This window comes from Asterias amurensis, chromosome 4, assembly GCF_032118995.1.
Source record: "Asterias amurensis chromosome 4, ASM3211899v1".
Lineage (NCBI taxonomy): Eukaryota > Metazoa > Echinodermata > Asteroidea > Forcipulatida > Asteriidae > Asterias > Asterias amurensis.
Window position 1 is genome coordinate 9,933,020 of NC_092651.1, and position 21,558 is coordinate 9,954,577.

At 37.5% G+C, this 21,558-nt stretch overlaps 2 protein-coding genes across 8 annotated transcripts in view; one reads left to right on the plus strand and one right to left on the minus strand.

Moving 5' to 3' along the window:
- The window catches only part of LOC139935745 (uncharacterized), a 73,122-nt gene extending 67,570 nt beyond the window's left edge, over positions 1–5,552 (plus strand). For 4 of the 7 annotated variants that reach the window (XM_071930306.1, XM_071930305.1, XM_071930307.1 and 1 more), the window contains 2 exons: positions 942–995; positions 3,150–5,552. In XM_071930306.1, the coding sequence (XP_071786407.1) occupies positions 942–995; positions 3,150–3,254 (159 nt within the window). In that variant the 3' untranslated portion in view covers positions 3,255–5,552. Of the gene's footprint in view, positions 1–941; positions 996–1,656; positions 1,673–3,149 lie in introns of all 7 variants that reach the window. The other 3 variants (XM_071930308.1, XM_071930310.1, XM_071930311.1) reach the window with 2 other exon arrangements.
- A 3,997-nt stretch (positions 5,553–9,549) lies between these two features.
- On the minus strand, positions 9,550–21,422 carry LOC139936639 (uncharacterized). The gene is made up of 6 exons (XM_071931492.1): positions 20,935–21,422; positions 14,310–14,440; positions 13,673–13,779; positions 12,964–13,045; positions 11,925–12,083; positions 9,550–11,327 (listed from the first exon to the last, which is right to left on the minus strand). The coding sequence occupies exons 1-6, from the start codon at positions 21,282–21,284 to the stop codon at positions 11,161–11,163; spliced, it is 996 nt and encodes a 331-aa protein (XP_071787593.1). The 5' UTR covers positions 21,285–21,422; the 3' UTR covers positions 9,550–11,160.
- Positions 21,423–21,558: the final 136 nt, after the last annotated feature.

Here is a 21,558-nt window from a genome sequence, read left to right on the forward strand (position 1 = left end):
CCATTCGTGGCCAACAACTGTGGAAAGCACCAGACTTGGCTTGATGAAGCTACTATCATAGCTCGTCTAGCCTCGTCCAGGACGCTTGTACTAAAAACTGTTTTGCACTTTGTGACTGTAGAGGCTAAGTCACACTACAGCGATAACGAAAACGATAACGGTAACGATGCAAAGGAACGCATTCTATTGGTTGAATTGCTCTAGCAGAAAACGCCCGCGCTTACATGTATTCAACCAATCGAGGACATGCATTTTTAACGTTCTTGTTTTTGTTCTTGTATCGAGGCCTGTGTGACGGGGCCTTAACTCCTTGCCATGGTAGTAAAGCCTCCCTAGGCTATGGATCACTGGGCCAAAATTCACAGTCATGCACACTAATGGTTTAAAAAAATACAAGAACCTTCAACCTTCATACTTCATACTGCTTGACATACAGCTCATGCAAGTTATATTTTTGCTGGCTGCGTGGCTAGTGTGTGGCAGAGTTGTGTATTAGACATAGAGCTAGTGAAAATGGCTTCTTGTCACAAGGTGTGGCAACCCTCTCAAGACACAGCTGTAATGTGTAGATGGGTTCAAATCCCAATCACGACACTTGAGCAAGACACCCGACTATATTTGCCTCTCTCCACCCAGGGGTAGAGATGAGTACTTGTGAGGGCAGAGTTGATTCTTGTGATTGGTAAAGCTTGGTGCGCTATATTTGAGATGGTTTAAGGAATGAAATAAATGGTACAGTAAGCAGGGGTTATAATGTTCAAGCACCACGATTGTCACTGCATGACAAGGACAAGGCTTATAGCACATCTTACTGGTTGCAATATGGCATAATCCTTGGTACACTTTCTTGATCTTGACGCAAGATTCACACTAGTAACACAAACACATTCTTTCTTGCATCCCATATCTTCCCTTTTCTTCTGGCTGTTCGATATTTACAGGTAGTTGACCCTTCGTCTGTGACATACTCACCGCATGCATTATCCTTCAGATCAGTAAGTATCAGCCCCTCAATATTGATTATCAGCCTCTCAAAATTGATTATCAGCCTCTCAAAATTGATTATCAGCCCCTCTAAATTGATTATCATCCCCTCAATATCAATTACCATCCCCTCAATATCAATTATCAACCCCTAAATATTGATTATCAGCACTTCAATATTGATTATCAGCCCCTCAATATTGATAATCAACCCCTCAATATTGATAATCAGCCCCTCAATATTGATAATCAGCCCCTCAATATTGACTATCATACCCTTAATATTGATTATCAGCCCCTCAATATCGATCATCAGCCCCTCAATATCGATCATCAGCCCCTCAATATCAATTATCAGCCCCTCAATATTGATAATCAACCCCTCAACATTGATAATCAGCCCCTCAATATTGATAATCAGCCCCTCAATATTGACTATCATCCCCTTAATATTGATTATCAGCCCTTCACTGTCAATTATCAGCCCTTCACTATCAATTATCAGCCCCTCAATATTGATTATCAGCCCCTCAATATTGATTATCAGCCCCTCAATATTGATTATCAGCCCCTCATTATTGATTCTAAGCCCCTCCATATTGAATATCAGCCCCTTAATATTTAAAAGTTGCCACTTCAAAAAAACAATGTACTTTGTTTTTTTATTTGAAGAATCGACTTTAAAATGGTAAGAAATGTTTTGATGATTGATTCCACAGGTTATTTTAAAACCACACCCACACATCGCTCTCTTGTTTTATTTTAATCTGGTCAATTCTCCTACTATTATTGATTAAATTGTCATTTCTATGTATGTCACTGCATGATTTCTTTGCATGTCCATCAAAAACAAAATTCTCTTCAAATTGCAGAAAGTGAGCCCAGAATAATTTTTCATGCAGTTATACTTGCAAGTCTTGTGACGTTCGACCAATATACTATGATAACCATCTTCTCATTTTCTTTGCAGCATTGCTTATAAGAGAGCAAATCTTGTGTCATTGAAATTTGCTTTCATCCTCCAGGTTTTTATTTAACGCACAAAACATGAAATCACTTAAATATTTGATGGATCATGTTGTAGTGTAAACAGTGAGCATTAACAGTGCTGCAGGCCGGACTTGAGAGTCCTAGTCCAAGGATTGGTTTCTCTGGTGTATTGGTACTGACAAACCATTGATAAATGTTGAAATTAATCAGTTTTTCAATAATTTATAATAGCTTATTAATGTAAATGTGTAAGATCATTTGCCTCCTTGTTTTGCTTTCAATCTGTTAATACTAGATCATAATAATAGCTTGCATTTATATAGCGCTTTATATAGGGTTTCTGCTGGGGGTTGTAATTATAGTTGCTTCATCCAGTTAAATCATTCTTAACAAGCTCCAGTAAATTTGATAATATTTTGCAGGGGTGTCATTTATGGCATATACATATTGCATTATAAATGTACAGTTTTATTAATGTTATCTTTGTTTATATTATTGTTATTATTATATTATTATTTGTATTGTTATTATTATATATTTATCTCAGATATGCTCAGTCAAGAGAATTTGCAAAGTTTATGTTGTTAATACTATAAAAAAATATGTAAATAGTGGCCTGACGTTTCAACCCTAGCAGAGTCTTTCTCGAAGGCTAAATCCTTGTTAAAGGAACACGTTGCCTTGGATCGGTCGAGTTGGTCTATAAAAAGCATTAGTAACCGTTTGTTATAAAATGCATATGGGTAGAAAGATGTTGTAAAAGTAGAATACAATGATCCACACAAACATGCCTCGAAATTGCACGGTTTTCCTTTTACCTCGTCGACTAACACGGTCAGCCATTTATGGGAGTCAAATTTTTGACTCCCATAAATAGCCGACCGTGTTAGTTCGCACAGTAAAAGGAAAACCACACAATTTCGAGGCAAACTTGTGTGGATCATTGTATTTTACTTTTACAACATCTTTCCAACCATATGCATTTGATAACAAATGGTTTCAAACGCTTTTTATAGACCAACTCGACTGATCCAAGGCAACGTGTTCCTTTAATATTAGTGTCCAACATTAACTACTTGTTAAAGGTGTTACGTAGTTGTGTCATTGTAAGTGTAAGCTGACAATCAATTTTCAAGTTGTACTAACCCACCACACTTGTTTCTTTTTCCCGATAGGAACATGAGAGTTTCTCGAGTCGCCAATCTCGTCAACTGAACACTGTCGTCGGTAAAATGAGCTTCTGGAGAAAGTCCAGAGCGCCTTCAGTGGACGATTTATAAGAAATGTTTTCTACGAGCAGTTTTGCTTTCGGAGGGCGCCATAAAACACAAAACTCTGACACAACACGAAGTGATATTTAAAGTGGAGGTACAGTCTGGTGTATAAGAAATGTTTCTTCAACTCTTTAAGCAGTTTTGCTCCGGAGGCCGCCATAGCATAAAACTATTATGCTTTACGCAGCAGCAGACTTATGAAATGCCATTCAAATGTCTGTGTGTGTTTAGTGGTAGTCTTGTCAACATGCCACTTTTGCGAGCGTACTGGGGACCTCTGAGGAGCTGGTCGCATTCGGTTCTGCGCTAACGGGACCCCCTCATGGCTTCCTAGTTTTCTGTCCCATCAAAGCGTACATTGAGCCTTGCCCAAATCAGATGGGGCACCGGGACGGATTGTGCGGCGAGTGTTTTACAGAGTCCCTGTGGTCATGGTTAGGTGGTTCTGATTGAAGGGCACTGTAAACAATGAACAGGTTAACTCTTTAGATGGATTCGTGCCCAATGCTCTAATCGGAGACCTGTTCCTCTCACACACAAGCCAAAATTTTAAAAATCGGATTATACTGCATTGACATGAGGCCTTCCATCTCTGCTCGGGATGCCGTCTGTTCAACCGGGCATGCGTCAATGTTCAACCGGCCATGCGTCAATGATTAATTAATGAATTTTTAGACTGTCTGATTGCGCTTCAGAGACACAACTGTAACAAAAAGTCGCTAAAATTTGAACATTTGTCTTCAAAGTTTGTGCTAAGTAAAACTAAGCAGGATACTAGTCTCAGATTACACATGTGACACGGAATTTTGGCTGGTAACTTAAATCTGCTAAGCAGTAATGTGCTTAGGTACTGTTTGTGTTTAAGCAGATCTGTTTTGGCCTTGAACATGTATAAGTATATATGTATATAAAATGTATCTTGCTACTGCAACCGTGTAAATAATCATCCTGCAATATCTAAATAGAGATTTTTCTTTGACAAAGTAATGATGTACATTGCTTCAGACCCCATGCACTGGCGTCATTTGCAGCTACTCTCTGCCCAATGGTTGCTTTTACGGGAATTAAATTGCTTATCGCCTAAAATTTGGCGTGCAAAGTAGGGCCATGTCTGAACTGACACTGAGCAGTTTGGGTGGGCAGTTGACTCGTTCCCCCGCTTGATCGAATGCCTATGACTCCGAAACTCGCAACATTTCTTTACAATTCAAAGCTATACACATATTTCAAGATTGTTTTCAAGTTGGCTTAAAGGCAGTGGCACTATTGGTAATTGTCAAAGACTAGCCTTCACAGTTGGTGTATCTCAACATATGCATAAAATAACTAAACTGTGAAAATTTGAGCTCAATCGATCATCGAAGTTGCGAGATAATAATGAAAGAAAAAAACAACCTTGTCACGCGCAGTTGTGTGCGTTTAGATGGTTGATTTCGAGACCTCAAGTTCTAAATCTGAAGTCTCGAAATCAAATTCATGGAAAATTACTTCTTTCTCAAAAACTATGGCACTTCAGAGGGAGCCGTTTCTCACAATGTTTTATACCATCAACCTCTCCCCATTACTCGTCACCAAGAAAGGTTTATGCTAATAATTATTTTGAGTAATTACCAATAGTGTCCACTGCCTTTAAAGAGCACCTCATTCAAAACTCACGCACAATCAATTTGTATATGGCTTAAAACGAATGTTACATTCTCTTTAATTTAGATTGGTCTATGTTAGTTTTATCTCTGAGAATATTTAAGAGAAATTTCTGAAACTTTTAAGAGACAGGTTGTTTAAGCAACAATGACTAAATTGAAATCATAGATGCATTATTTTCGATTTATTTTGTACAACAGATTTTAACTTATTTTTTTTATACAGTTAATTTTGTATAATGAGAGTGATAGATAAGATATGTCTTTAATGTAACATGTGTGCCTGCTGCATGTTTTATTTCTGGTCACATAAAAAAAGGTGATAATTTATGCAGTCTTTGTGCGTGTTATATGTCGATGTGAACTTTCTTGTTACAAAGATTTTGGAAAATGTTGTATAGGTACATCGCTTTGCATCACTCATTGCTGATATTTTATTTTACTGTGATGGAATGTTCTTCCTTGTAAACTGTTTCCATCCAATTGGTGGATGGGTAGATTAAGTGGGGGGATATTTAAAGGAACGTTATAGAATTGGTACGAAACAAAAAAGTGAAGATCACAGATTTAAATTAAGGGGCTATTTAATGTATGGAGCACAAACATGTAAGAGCACACCTTTTGATTTTTTTTTTTCCTTTTCTGACCAGCAAAACAACACTGTATTTTTGATGTCTCTAAACATAAGTATATATATAATGTTGTGTTATCTTTTACTAATTGCTATTTCAGTGAGGGAGTTTTTGAGTTTTGACATTGATCAATTGTGATTTGATGTAGGATGTCTAGGTTCAGCAATAGTGACTTTCAAATGGTTCGCTGTGAAATTTACCTTAATATTGTCGATTATGCTATGCCCTACAAAAGCGTGAAAGGTAGGCTTATTATCATATATTTGCAAATAAAACAATAAAAAAGGGTAGTGTTGGCTTTTTCCATTTTTTTTTTTTTTTTTTGCTGATGCTGCTCTTTTTTCTTCATATCATAGGATTACTATTTTCTATTTAATATTTGTATATAAATTTGTGAATATGTACTTTATGAGAAAAGACACTTTAACAGCGACATTAACTTGCTTATTTATAGATTATGAAATCTCTCTGATTTTTAATATTATACTTAACAAGCGAATATATTATACTTAACCAGCAAATATGTTGTATCAATAACATGAAAGTATCTTTTGAAAGGGTGATGAACAAAACAAACATCCATGATTCAAACAAAAAGTTCAAATCTTAGCTCCTTCCTGACCCCAGAGGAAACTGTTCCAATGTTTTTTTCAAAATTGCAGAGACACATTTGGTCATTAGTCAAAATAATTGTTAGTATAAAAACTTTCTTGGTAACGAGCAATCGAGAGCTGTTGATAGTTTAAATTAATTTGAAAAACAGCTCCCTCTGAAGAAATGTAGTTTTTGAGAAAGCGGTTATTTCTCACTCAAATATTAAAAGACCAGCCTGAAAGCACATAAAAATGTGCAACCAGGAAAGTTTTTATTTCGTTACTTGCAACTTCGATGACAAATTCAGTCCAAATTTTCACAATTTTTTTAATTTTATTCATATGTTTAGAAACACCAAGTGAGAATACTGGTCTTTGACAATAACCAAAGGTGTCCAGTGCCTATAACCATGGAGGAAGAAGGAGCTCGAACGACCCGCAAAACCGCAGAGTAACAAAAGAATACACTGACAATGCCCCTGTCTGACCAGTGGAAAAAAATAGGAGACCTCCAGCTGCCTTCGTGTAAAGTTGAATCATTGGAGACAAGAATTGTAAATATACACGTTTTCATTTACCGTTTGTGATGTTTAATGGAAATATCATGACATATTTTTACACTTTTTGTGACTTTCCTGTCACTAGCAGTGGTTCAAAATGTGGGTATTAGCACACGAGCGTGGTTGGTATTCAAATGTGTTTTCGATTTGGTGGGCGAAAGTGTACACAATTTTTATAAGTTTTTTTTCTGTATTATATCCATACCACATACGACACCATAGTTGAGTGAAGAACCAAGTGCGCACGGCAAACTCACATACGCCCATTGTTTGTATAAGGTATGTGGGTGATTACGAGGTGTCGTTAAACAACCGCGGTACCATGGGTTCGGCTTTTGATGTCCCTCTGTTCGAGCTCCTTCTCTTCCTTCCTCCATGCTATAACAAAATACGCCAAAGCACCTATGACGGTGGTTTTTATGGTTTATATTGTAGAGAATTGAACACTATTATGGGATATGTAGATTATAAACCATGATGACCCTTTTAAGGGGCTTAAGCTGAAGCCTGTCTTTTGTATTTTTATTCACCACGTTATAAAGCTCATGTAGTAATATAAACATACCAACTTAGTTTCAGATGCGTATTTTATTAGAACGAATCTTTTGCGGGTGGAAATATTTTCCTGACTTTCAACTCGGATGTTCATAGATCAATCTATTTGAGATGACTTGTGCTATGGGTTGATTTGCAAGGTGGCATGGTTGGCTAGTGCGTAAAGCACTCGCCCTTTTACCAAGGTGACCCTGGTTCGATATCCAGCCAGGGCCATATGTGAGTGAGTTGTGCGTTGGTTCTCTGCTGTGCCACAGGGGTTTTCCATTTTCCTCCCTCGGAAGAAATCAAACACTTTCGATCTCTGGCTGTGCTTTGTGGCCGTAATTTGCCTGGCTACTAAAGGCGCCCTTGCATGCCTGCGTCTCGAACACGTTGTAGCCGCGTCCTTTACAATTCAGCTCTTAGCTGCCAGTTAGGATGATTAGCCTCCCAAATTATATACTGATTTTGTAGCACCATTGCTAGCGCTTGTGTTCGCGTTGAGTGCAGGGGAGATTTTAAGACATGCAAATTAAAATAGGAAAACTGTGTCCAACATTTAACTCTTTCAGTGCCTGCTTTTTGAGCTTAAAATGTCAAGCTTTTTAAGTTGTTTGAAATTCTGTATAACAAAATAATAAGTCTTTCTAACCTAACAAAAATGTATCTTACTGATTTGTGTTGCCTTGATACATATCAAAGTCGGTAGTAAATACATGTGGTATTTCTTGAGTGATAATGCCCTCTTGTGATGACATGTATATTTATATTAATTTTGGTACCCGCTGCGAAAACATAGGATTCGAACTGCCTCTAGCTACCGTGCAATCTTGGTAGTCTATACATGTATTTGGTAAGACACTGCTCTAGAGTTGCAAGGGTCGTGGGTTTGAACTCCACCCGAGTAATATGCCTGTGATATTTGTTCACAGAACGCGGGAAAGTAATGAGTATACAGCACTTACAAACATCGATGTATGGGTAACAACCAAAATTAATATTCTTTATCCCCGATGCAAATTTAACATCTATTATTTGTATCTTGATAGTTGTACATGTTAATTGATGACACTTTTCGAGTACGTATGCCAAAAGTTGTTCATGTACGATAATGTCGCTTTCAGAATACATATAATATATTGCACATGTACGACTTATGCACTGAAAGAGTCAACAACAATTCAAAGTTATGTTTTATGTTGTATAAGTATTAGCTTCAAGATACAGAGTGTTACGCATTTTGCAACGAAAACTTTAAGTGTACTTATTGGTGTAGAAATAACGTCTGGGTAAGAAAATGCGGTGCGCATTGATTGGCCAGACCAAACTGATGCATTGATCTTTATGAACTGTTTAAGTAAAGAATGGTATTGTTTGATAACAAACACTGTCTCGAGACTCGGTTTATGTTTTCGCATGACAACGACTGGAGTGGTATCCTAACCTTAAAACCTTATCCCTATCATAAAAATAATTTTTTTTGTACATGTATATAATCATCTCTTCATGCCCATTGCTAATATTGTTAAGTTTTAGACACAAGTTTTGTTTCTAAAAGTGTCTGGAAAAAAAAAAAACATGAAACAGAACTTCTGTTTTGTTTTTAGAAACACAGAAACTATAGTAAACATCGGAAATATTGAGAAATGTAAATTCAGGACACAACGTTTACTGTGACTATTTTGTTTGTGGAAGTAGGTCCGATCTTGTGGCTGCTGTGGGCATTTTGGTGCAAGCTGTTACTGGCCACTATAGACACCAAAGGGTTGACAACCCTTAAGAGAGTACCTCATTTAAATGTGGGGGTTTTTTTAGTGGAAAAGTTTAAAAAGTTACAGGGGAATCGGAACAAACAGGGCCTGCACATTTTCATATAACAATCACAATTTGTTCTTGACCCATCCCTTTAGACTAAAACCCTGTTCCATTGACATTTTAAATTGGATGCATCTGATTAGCTTCCCTGGGTCGACTGAGTTCTGCCCCTGGTGCGTTCTGCCCCTGGTGGGTTCAAATAGCTTTGACATCATTCCTGGGTCATCACCCGGGTCAGCCCAAAGTGCCGCGCTTGTAGTGGGTCACTTGGGGCTGGCCCGAGGTGCATGAGGTCACCATGACTGAGCGAGTGTGATTGTTCGATTAGCTCTTGACAGGGGCTCACCCGAATGAGCGCCACAGGGTCGACCTGGGGAAGCTTATCAAACGCACCCAATGTTATCATAATTAAATATACACGACCCTCACCCAACAAAAAATGAATGTTAACACAAAATCTACGAATATGTTTCCTTTCAACTCGGCACTGGTACTAAACATTCACCCATAGACACAGTCTATAAATTGTTGACTTTATCACTGTTTTATTTTGCAAGTGCACGGTCCACAAAACACAACTGCATTTCTACTATTTTACACCAAATATACAATTGTTTGGAATGTGTACAATTTAATTAATTTGTAATCAACCATCCTATTTATACAAATCAAATCCAAATAGATCAGTTTATGCGCAACATTTCAATTATTTAAATTATAATGTAAAAAATTACCCAATTGTTGTAACTTTGGTTGAATGAATGCTTTTATGCATTGCAAGATATTAACATAGAATAATTAGTTATAAAAACCATACATTGTTGATGTACATGTAGCTGCATCTTAAAAACATTTGTAAGATTCATTCCGATGGATTCGAATTATCAAATGATATTTTACCCTTAAAAAAGGGCTGGGAAATGGTTTAGAGTATTAGCCGAGGGGGAAGTGCTGTAACTGGGGGGGGGGGGAGCGGATACTTCCCAATTGAAATCTTGACTTGAGATTTCAACACAGGTATTCAAGAGTAAAATGTTAGAACTATATTAACATTTGCATGAAGACAATGCTTTGTTTTTGCCTTCACATCAGTTTATCCATGGTTTATCGTATACAAAATGGAAAATGGCATAACAAGAGAGCACTGAAAAGGGACTTGTTTCAGAGAAATGCAAATGGAAACTACAGTACTTAGACCACCCCCTTATGCCTTCCTCTTGACCCAAGTTTCGGTGCTGCATTTAGGGGGTTTGTCAGACTATACTTATAGTAGGCCATTTAATGTGATGTTTCTTTGTGCAAAAACAAGAACAATTTGGAAATGAAACTATCACCATGTATGAGTGATTATATATAATGTTCTTGCTACATTCAACATTATTTATTTGGTTTTACTTTGGTTTGCTTTGATTAGCTATATACAACAAAATAACACTGCAGGAGATTTTGAAACCTACTTGTTAATTTGTTTATTTCAAAATAACAAAAAAAAAAAGCTTGGAGATTATTGGAAGTAAGATTGCGTGTAAGAGACGGGGTTCACCCGGATGTTTTCTGGCATGGTTTACTGCAGTTTGCACCACGTTACCTAGTGAGCCATTTTAAGGTGCTATATTAATTAATGAGTAATATTATTTAAGAACATATATAAAGCGCATATATTGCATACCCTGTGGACTGTTCCTAAAAGCACACGCCCACAGATCAAAGATGAAAGCCTACATAGCTCGATGTTGTTCAAAATTATTTAATCCTGATGCAGTTATTACACCGATAAACACATAAAATAAATAGTGAGCATAATTTGTCAAAAATTATGTACCATCAACATTTACAGAAATTGTTTGAACTTCTTGCACACACACAACATTCAAGTAATACTAAATAGTACAAAGGTGATTGCACAATATAGAGATACACTTAGCAGTCACAATATCTCACTAAAATTAATTTTAACTCAAATAGCATACATGTTTTAGGGACCTTTTAAACTTTGCCACGATCCACGAGATAACAGGTGTTAGTTGTCATAAGAAAAGGATGTCATTATTTTAGCCTCTTTCTTTGATGGAGCTTTCACAAAAAATGTTGAACTATAAAACTGTATTACAGATGTACATGTAATACTATAATCAAGGTACCCATTCTGGGTGAATGGTGAAGTCCGAGCGGATGTGTTTAGGGTGGATTTTCTGGTGTACTTTGCTGTAGTCTGTGATATGGAAATGTGGACCACTCATTGGCAGGGGTCTTGGTCCACTCTCTAGACTCTGTAACATCTTGTCAGCTGATCTGGCCTCTGTCATGATTACACACACAAAAGAAGAGTTTTTGATGAGTTTTTTTTATAAGTGTGCAGGAACAGAAATGAACAGTCCTGATAATACACTGGTCATCCCCATTTGAGGTCCAGGATGATACATACAAAACTTCAGTTTGTTATGTTTTAGAGTTGATATAAATAGAGTTGATAGTATCCTCATGGAGGTCTACGAGTCCCTCCTAGCCTTTTGGTGGTCTGAAGTCTGGGCAATCATGAATGATGTGGTTGATTGTATGTGGGCTGCCACACGGACACATTCGAGCTGGTAGCTCCAATGTAAGTCATGGCGGTTTAGGTTTGAATCCAGGTCGTGTGTCTTTTGAAAGGTTCCTTCATTAGTGTGAACCGGTGAACTTCTTTTGTGCATATACTCCAAAACTTTGTGGCAACACCATGTGCTTATATCTACCTTGCTGTCTTGATTTTTGTTCTTTGGAAAAAAAAAGTCTTGCTTTTTATTCTACTGCCGCAGTGGATTTAAACAATCGGGAGACTACTGACTTCTAAACAAAAATTCCTGCCTATTCCTCCCTCCCTTTTTTTTGTGGGGGATAACTTTACTGCATAACCTACCTTCATAACCAGCTGTTTTCAGGAAGCGATGAACGGAAGACTGGTATGGCACCCTGACTTGTTCATCAACATTTATGCTTGCTCTGTTGAGGGACTGTCTATTTGTCCTTTGACCTTTGGTATGGGCTTGATCAACCATTGTCCTCACAGCTCTGCCACCTTGTTATCAAAGAGAGAAAAAATAAACGTAGATTATTAGATTTATAACATAACGTAGAAGTTCATAGGCTAACTATGAGAATAATGATTATGTACATGCCCTAGACATATATGTTAGGGGCACATAGTATAAACTATTGTCCAGTTTCATTGCTTCACTTGTTGGGTTCCTTTTTTCGATGGTCTGCCTAAGTCCTCAAATCGGAGGTCTGAGTACATTTCCAGTCAAGTATCAGATCATGACTCATGGGCTAGCCATAAGTATAGGCTAGCCAAATATAGAAGTACCATCAAAATGGTACTTGAGTAGTATTTGAGTGAGTACCGAGTTCGGGTACTATACAGCATGGTAGAACCATAGAGTCTGTTGCTCTTTTGTAGAACACAGTACTTGAGTAGCAATGACTACGGTGTACAATGCTATTGCCTGATAGCTGAGAGGCAGGTATGTACCAAATAATGGTGTGACCATATTTTTTGCAGCTTAATGTAGCAAATAAATTCTGACTTCTAGTAAAACACTTAACCGATGCTTCGTTCTTCGGATGGGACGTAAAGCCGTTGGTCCCATGTGTTGTGTAACGCATGTAAAAGAACCCAGTGCACTTATCGAAAAGAGAAGGGTTCGCCCCGGTGTTCCTGGTTATGGCTGCTTAATGCGCTGTAGCACCTTGTAGACCCTTAAGGTGCTACATGTACATAATTGGGTCTCAGAATTCATCTCTGCAATAACTTTCTGAAAGTTTGTACCTGTATATACTCAGCGCCTTGAGTACATTGTTTGGTAGATACATGCGCTATATAAGACTTTGGTATGATTATTAAACAGATTTCAGGTCCATGACAAAAAACCCAAAGAAACTAAAATCCCTATACTTACTTTGACTACCAGCTAGCTTGAGCCACGCCTCTGCTGCCTGAGCTGACCACGGGTCTGATATCACTCTCTTCATCTTCTCCCTCTAAAAAACAAACAAATAATTTGATCCCATTTTATTTTCATGACAACTTTTTACAAATTTAGCTGTCCCAGATATTCTTTGTGATCATCATATGCAAAGTGCAATTATAAATTTTTCAAATGATTTCAACCATTTAAAAAAAAAAATAATAACAATAATAATGATATTAGTGAAGCTCTTTTATTGCTCACATCCGTCACTTAGTGACGCTCGTGCCACCTCAACATTCAGTATTTTTCCTGCAAGGTATCAGAGCTGCGTTTTTTAAGTATAAGTTCTGTTCCTCTACATCACACCATGTATTGTTTGACAAGGGCTGTCGGGAACACCAGGGCTAACCCCTTCTCTTTTTGATAAGTGTACTGGGTTCTTTTATGTGCATTACACATCACACGGGACATATGGCTTTACGTCCCATCTGAAGGATGCAGCGATAGATAATGATAAAGTGTCTTTCTGAAGGATCAGTTAAGTGTCTCGACCGGGACTTGAACCCACACTCCGCTGATCAGAGACACCAGAGCTTGAGTTCTGTTTCCCGCTTGGTGACGACATGCCTTGGGATTTGAATATTTTATCACTCTGTAATTGAATTTTTTACTTTAAGATGCCTCCAGAATTTATTACCTCTTCATCCCTGTATGCCATAACATTAGCTGTGCTTGGTCTTCCAATATATTTATGTCTTAGCTGGCGCCTCTCTGCTTGTTCCCACTTTGGACATAATGCGTCAACTGTCAAGAAAAGAATAAATAATTCAATCAACATTCATGTTAAAGAAATTACAATATATTAATTTATCTTCTTAGATCAGTATTCTCACTTGGTTTATCCCATGCATAAATAAACAAACCTGTGAATTTGGACTCGGTTGGGAATCGAAGTTGCAAGAATAAAAGAAAAACACCCTTGTTGCACAAGTTTGTGTGCCTAACAGGCTTCAGGCCGGAATAGTGAGACGTTAATGCTTTCTCAAAAACTAAACTACTTCAGAGGGAGCAATTTCTCACAATTTCTTATACCACCAATAGCTCTCTATTGCTCGTTACCAAGTAAATTTGTATGCCAACAATTTCATTGAGTTATTACCATTTTGAAAACTGTAGGTTACTCCTAACTCATTTAAATGTAAGTAGGCCCTAACAATTGCTATTAAAGTATTTCCATATGAATTAAGAAGTTAATAATTATGCTTTAAGAAAACCTGGAACATGATTTTGGCCTATGCTGAGATTTTTTAACGTTGCATTGTGGTACACCTCACCTAAGTAAACCTCTTCCTTGATTCTTGCGTCTGGGTTCTGGAATCCATGGACTGTGCCAATCTCTTTACCCATAGCCGAATTGGGATCATAATAACCAGGTACCTTCTGTAGTCTGCATGTTAGGAAAACACTGTCCAAAAAAAATAAAATAAAATAACAGTTTAATGAATGAGCATCACGCTTCTGTTGTGATTTTAGGAATACAAATCTTAAAAAGAAAATACGTTTCGTGTACATCTTTTTTACTCAAACGCTGTGATTTGACAACACACCCGGATCCCTTTAGTTAAAGTCCTTCATGGTTTCAATAAGCAGTTTGCGATTTGAATTATGTCTGGTACAATGACTTGCTTAGTCACATTGTACTGCCTACATTCGAATTCCTCAGACTATAAGGACAGAACTTTGATATGTCAAATGGTTCGGGGCAGGCTTTTGTATAACAACCTCCAGATGAGCAAACCTTGGTACCATACACCATTGTGGCATACGTCATCCTTTATTAACTGTGTTTGGGTGTTTACCATTTCTTGTAACTAGGAAAAAGCTTGGACCTGATCATGTGACATAGCAACTGTTTTGATATTCTGAGGAATTTAAACTAAAGCGGTTACTTGTAAATCCATCGTGCAAATGGCTTATTGGTCAACACTCCCAAGAAGACACAAATTGAAATCAGGCATATTAAAGGGATGTCTAAAACAATATCTTTTGGGGAGGGGAACGGGTGGTTAAAAAAAAAAATAATAATTCTGAGTACTATGATTTGTACTTTTTACAACAAAAAAATGGTGTTTAGGTTTCTTTATGTATAAAAGCAGGGGTCGAGTTAGGACGAGTTACTCTTCCTAACTTAGGACTACTCTTAAGTTTTTAATATATCCTAGGACTAGTCCTAAGTTAGGACTAGACCCAACTCTTTGTGAAATCTACCCCTGAGCTATCTTTATCTCATGTGCCAAGTTTATACACCCCTTACACATGTAGGTTACAAGTAAACATGTCCCACACCAAACCAGACAACAATTGTAATTAATCCAACTTGATATCTCATATTTCACAAGAACCGGGCTTGCTGCAAACTTTCTGGTGGCGTCACGGAGCTAAACACAATAGTCACTTGATCTTCTGTGACTTTTTTTGTACAGGTAGTTTTAAAAGTTTGACTTGGGTAAAGTTTTGTCACAATAAGGTCCCACAGTTACACCACGGTCATTGACGTCAGTTATACGCGCCTAGGCAACTCCACACTGCCATTAAACACCTGTAAGAGTTATTACAAACTGTTTATTGATTTTTTTTTATTGGTCATGTTGGTAGCAATGTTTCCCCTGCCTAATCAAATGTAGCTTATATATAATTTGGTTATGCTAAACAATAAACTTTTTGTAAGAGTCCAGTTTGATGGCTATGGCTACAGCTCTGTTGCTTTAGGTCTCCTATTCTCCAACGAGAATGTAAGATCAAGCCACAGCCGTTAATTCAGAAACTACCTTAAAATCAGCAAACAGCCTACAACTGCTAAGCAAATTTCTCTGCTTAGCAAACAATAAGTGGGGTAACCAATTACAACAATGTTAGTTTTATAGAATGTTGTTTGGCAACATGTTTCCGCTAAGCAAGACTTTTCTGTGCTTAGTTCTTGTGCTTACAAAGTTTATGACATGGCGCCCTGATCTACTTGAAAGAAACTAAATCTAAGTTTGCAAACACTGCCTTCCTTATATTTTGCAAACACTGAACTGGGGACTTAAGAATCCTCAAAGCACTTTTGAAGTTCTGAATCCCAAAGTAACAAACACAAATACATCCTGTGTGGAATTCAAAAACCTCTATCAGAATAAAGCGGCTTAAGTGACCCTCTGATCTGATTCAAACGGTCAAGAGGATGAGAGGATTTTAGCATTAAGATTAGTTTGTATCGTACCCATTTGGGATCTCGGACTTTACGTGGCAGAAGTATCACAAACTATTTTAATTGGCTCTCTGTTGAACCATGGTCGAACAGTATCTTTAACTTTATGAAGAGCCTCAGTTCCAATAACAAATAAGAGTTTAGTTATACTAATTGTGTACCTTGTTAAATTGTTTTGGTGAATCACCGAGAATTAGATCATTTTAAATTCAGATTGAACCACAAATTGTACAGTTACTTTCCCTCTTCTGACAAATCCAGACCTACCAGTACTTACATCAAAAACAGGCAAACTTGGAATGAAAGTTCTTGCCCAAAAAGGTTTCAAACTCGCCTTTTAATGCCAGCAGCTCCAGTGACTAAACTGTACGGTGGTTAATTGGAACACTTTATAGCCTTCATAGAATTATATTGATTGAAATCTAACGATCCCTCCCAATGATGCACTACTAGAGCCACCAAACAAGGCTGGATGGAGTGTAATGAAGTCCTTTGAGAGGCGGTAGCTATGGTTATTAAATAGCTCTCCCTACTTGTGAAGGATTAAGGCATCAATAAGAAGCCCCAGTCCACTGTGGTCCCAACAGGCCCTCTACCCTCTAAGTACACACATTGATCATAAGCCCAAGCAAACAAGCCCAAAGCGAGTTATAGAGGTACCTCCATGGTTATAGTGTAAAAAAACTGTAGACTACGCAACAACTTCAGTCGATGATGTTTGTGTTTGGAGCGGTTAAAAACGGAAAGCGTTTTTTAAGTCGCAATGTCAATTTACCTGTGACCGAGTTTTCTTCCACTAAATGCAAAATAAAATGTTAAACACTGAGAAAGCCTAGACTATACGCATCAACTTCAGTTGAAGATGTTTGTGTTTGGAGCGATTAAAAATGGTGAGCGGTTTTTAAGTCGAAATGTCAATTTACTTGCGACCGAGTTTTCTTCCCCTAAATGAAAAATAAAATGTTAAACACTGAGAAAGGGTAGACTATACGCATCAACTTCAGTTGAAGATGTTTGTGTTTGGAGCGGTTAAAACCGGAAAGCGGTTTTTGAGTAGAAATGTCAATTTACTTGTGACTGAGTTTTCTGCTACCATAGAAAAATAACATGTTTAACACTTGGAAAGAGTACGCAGCAACTTCAGCCAATTCATGTTTGTGTTGGGACAGTTAAAAACTGAAATTGGTTTTTAAGACAAACTGTCAATTTACTTGTGACTGAGTTTGCTGCCACTAAATGAAAAGTAATATGTTAAACACATTAGATTGGTAGTTAACCCCAAATAAATAGTTGATTTTATCTTCTGAAGTTTAGTTTCCAGTTCTTGATATTAATCCTGAAGGAGAACAAAATCATAGAAAGATTGCGAATTGGTGAAGTTGTGTATATATGTCTAAGGCTGCAGAGTAACGTTTTCAGATCAACTTTACTATCACTGAGTGTGCTTAGTTAGTTCTAAAACCATTTTGCTCTTAATTCTGTAGTACTGCAGAATAGAGTTTGTGGATTGAGGAGGACTTCTGGAAAATGTCTTTACTATCCTTGAGTGAGATAATACATACATGTATATTTGAAAGAACTTGTTCTGTTAACTCTGGCTACTACTACAGTTTGTGTGTCAGTGGGACTTCTCGTAACTATATTTTCTATATTTGAGCAAGCATTTCTCATCATCATTCATCATTTAGCGGTCGCAACTGAGATTTCATTTACATTGTCATGCCAGAGGTGTTTATCCATCATCATGTTTGGAAGGTCCACAACTTCAGACTCTGTGTCTCTACCGATCACGTCGCTGTAGTTGAGTGGTCTAGGTCCTCTATTAGGGCACGGCAGTCTCCAATATAACATGTCATGAACATGTATGACCTGGTCTTTGGCACGAAAGCAGAGTTCAGCAGAGCTGACACTGTGTTGAGCAACAGTAGCAGAGATTGGTGGAATGTCTCCTACATCTGTTCTGTGGTCTTGTCCTCACGCCATGAGATGTTCTGCACCCTTTTAAGAAGCCTGGTGTATGTGCCGTCAAGGCGATCTTGAAACTCTTTTTTCATGGTCCAGGTTTCAGCTCGTGAAAGATCTTCAACGCGATACATGTAAATGCTTGATGAAAGTGTGTATGTACTTCAAAGTCTAGAGCAAACATCGACAGGTGGCAAATTGTCTTTTTACCTACACATAAATTTCTGTCTTTGCTTATTTATCGCTTTAAAATTAATTGCAACAACAACTTACTTGGTAATAACTACAGAAGATTTTGATAGTTACAAAGCATTTTGAGAAACATTTCACTTCAAAATGATGTGGTTATATGTATAGTAAAAAAAATAAAAAATAAAAATGTGCCCTAAAATTTGAATGTGAGAAGCATTACTGTCAGAAAGCTTTCTCAGATTGTGTATTCCTAGTGTATTAGGGATAACAACGTCCCTCTTGAGTCAAACCTGATCCAACAAAGAGTTTAAACCTCTTTGTCCAAATTGCTGTAACAGATTTCTTTTAAACTTGGACTTCAAATTTGTAGTACTTGTAAGTTTCGGCCTACAAAACATTTGAAACTAAGGTCACAATGCGCAAATATTTACTGCACCAGAATTTATTTCACAAGAGGTAAATATAATTGTTTGTTTTTATCAGTTTTTATGTGTTTGGTTCATTTTAAGGAGGAGGTTTGAATTTAAAAAGTTTGAGTGCATATCTATTAGTAATTTTGCTGAAAAAAGGGTATGTGTTTGGTTTTGGAAAACATTACATGTAGACTGTGGGTGCGTTCGTTTAGCTTCCCTGGGTCGACCCCGGTCTGCCCCGGCAAGTTCGAAAAGCTTTGAGGGGGCTCACCTGGGTCAGCCCCGAGTGCCCTGCTTGTGGAGTGGGTCATCACTTGGGGTCACCATGAGAGGGCGAGTGTGATCGTTCGATTAGCTCTTGTCAGCGGCTCACCCAAGTGAGCACTGCTGGGTCGACCCAGGGAGGCTAAACGAACGCACCCTGTGTGAGCGACTTGTTTAGTTTGGGGTTACTACCATGACTACTGTCCTGTAAATGGCAACTGAAGAAAAAAATATGACAAACCACTTCAATCCAGACAAAAGATCGTTAGAGTTGGGTTTGGTTGGTTACATATAAACAGAAGTGAAGTATAGGTACTGTTTGTTTGTCTGTTTAAAAATTCAACTTGAAACCGGAGCGAAGGTCCACGCGGTCCATGTTTAATAACTGACAAAGACGAATGTAAACAGTAGTTGTGTCTGAAATACGTGGACTTTCAACTCAACTCTATGACCTAAAGGGTAATTTATTGATGATGATATAGGTAAGAATGAGTTCCTAACAAGATTGGATAATTGGCAATTGAGTTTTGAGTATGAGACAGGAACTGCTGTAATGGCTGTATATAATGGTATTAGTTTTATAACATACTATGTTGATACTTGATGATCCTTAGTATACAATATCAGGACCAATGTTTGTCTTAGATAAGAACTTTAAAATGTTTGCTGTCGATATTATGTTATCTTATCATCTTTTATTTTATGTTCATTTCTATACAACACTTTTCAGTTTAACAAAGTTAATATTCTAATCTTAATGGGGTATTTAAAGAGATCATTCTCAGGCTAACATGATGTTGTATATGATGTGTAATGGTGTATGGATTATCTGCTGAACAACGCATCCCTGACATCAAAACAACTATTAGATTACTGACTTATAACCTTTCTCTGAATATTCAGGTCTGCAAAAGAAGTCTTGAAAAAAAAAACTATAAGCTCCAGTAGGATTTGAAACTTTGCATGGTGGAATATGATATAGACAGGTTTGCGGTAACCCAATGTAATGACTATTTCTAATGAGTTGGGGTGGTTCTGAAAAGAACCCTTGGTTTCAACTGGAACTCTACGTTTCGATCAGTATTCTCTGATCGTCTTCTGGAGAAAGACGATCAGAGCATACTGATCAAAACGTAGAGTTGAAACCAATGGTTCTTTTCAGAACCACCCCAACTCATTAAAAATAGTCATTACATGGTGTTACCGCAAACCTTTCTATATTATAAGCTCCAGCTTGGAAATGATGCTCTACCTGATGTTTTTGTATTTGTAATTAGTAGTTTGGGCTATAATATACAAAAATTACAACAAAATGAAGAGGCATAGTTCGCATTAACACACATAAAAAATAAATTAAAAAAATGGCAAAAAAAAGTTTTAAAAGCCTCATAGAGACAATTTGTTTGACCTAGAAAATTTAGACTTTCGCGAAAAGAAGTTAAGCAGAATTGAGGGTTTTTTTTTAAGAAAAAAGTTCCTTGATTTACCCAAATGAAGTATTGTTTCTGATCATAGTGAAGTACATTCCAAAAAGTAAAAACAGGAAAAAAACCAATTGTGTATAAAGATTTAAAAAAAAGTGTCCGTTAAACATAATGCTAATAAATAGCATTATGTTTTACTGACACAAACATCCGAACAAACAAACAAACAAACAAACAAACAAACAAACAAACAAACAAACAAGTAAACACGATTCAGTAAACACCCCAACAAACAAACAAACAAACAAACAAACAAACAAACAATTAAATTATATATTAATTTGTTTGTTTCATAACAAATACAGAAAGAAAGTTCACAGAGAGTTTTCTAATAATATCAATCAATTATTACCACAAATCAACTATTAATCCTAACATAAGCAAGTAAACCTACTCTTTGGGATGTGGTTTATTTCTCCTCGTGGGTGAAATCGGCCTGATCTTGGCCGCGTCGTCTGCATTCAACTCCTTCCCATAGTAACTATGCTCATAAGTTGTCGGTCTCTTGTTCGGCGATTTGGTCCAGTCTTCCAGCTCTTCGTTCCAAGCTTCCAGAGCGTCCCTTTTGATTTCCGCGAAATCTCTGCTGTGGTGCGACGGGTTGAAGGGGCGACCGTGGGTCCCCCGACCGGCGTGGCGACCCTCCTTGTGGTACCGGTAGCCGGACATCGTCGGGTCGGCTGACTTGGACCGGTATTTGGTCACGATACTCCCGCGACCGGGCAAAATGTGTCCAGTTGCCATAATTTCCAGAGTCTTATTTCGATCTATATTCAATGGACTTTATCCGGAATAAATTCTATGACATCTGATCCAACTCAGAGTCCTGAATGGGAAAAAAACAACTGTTTGCGTAAGGGATTTACGAGGGATTCACATTATTGTGGGGTTTCCAGTATTGTTGTGTACAACGGGTGACCTGTCAGCCCTAAGCAACCGTACAACCTGTTCATATGGTAATTACCACTTTCATATGCTAATCGCGTGACCTTTTAGTCACCGAACATGCGCAAAGACC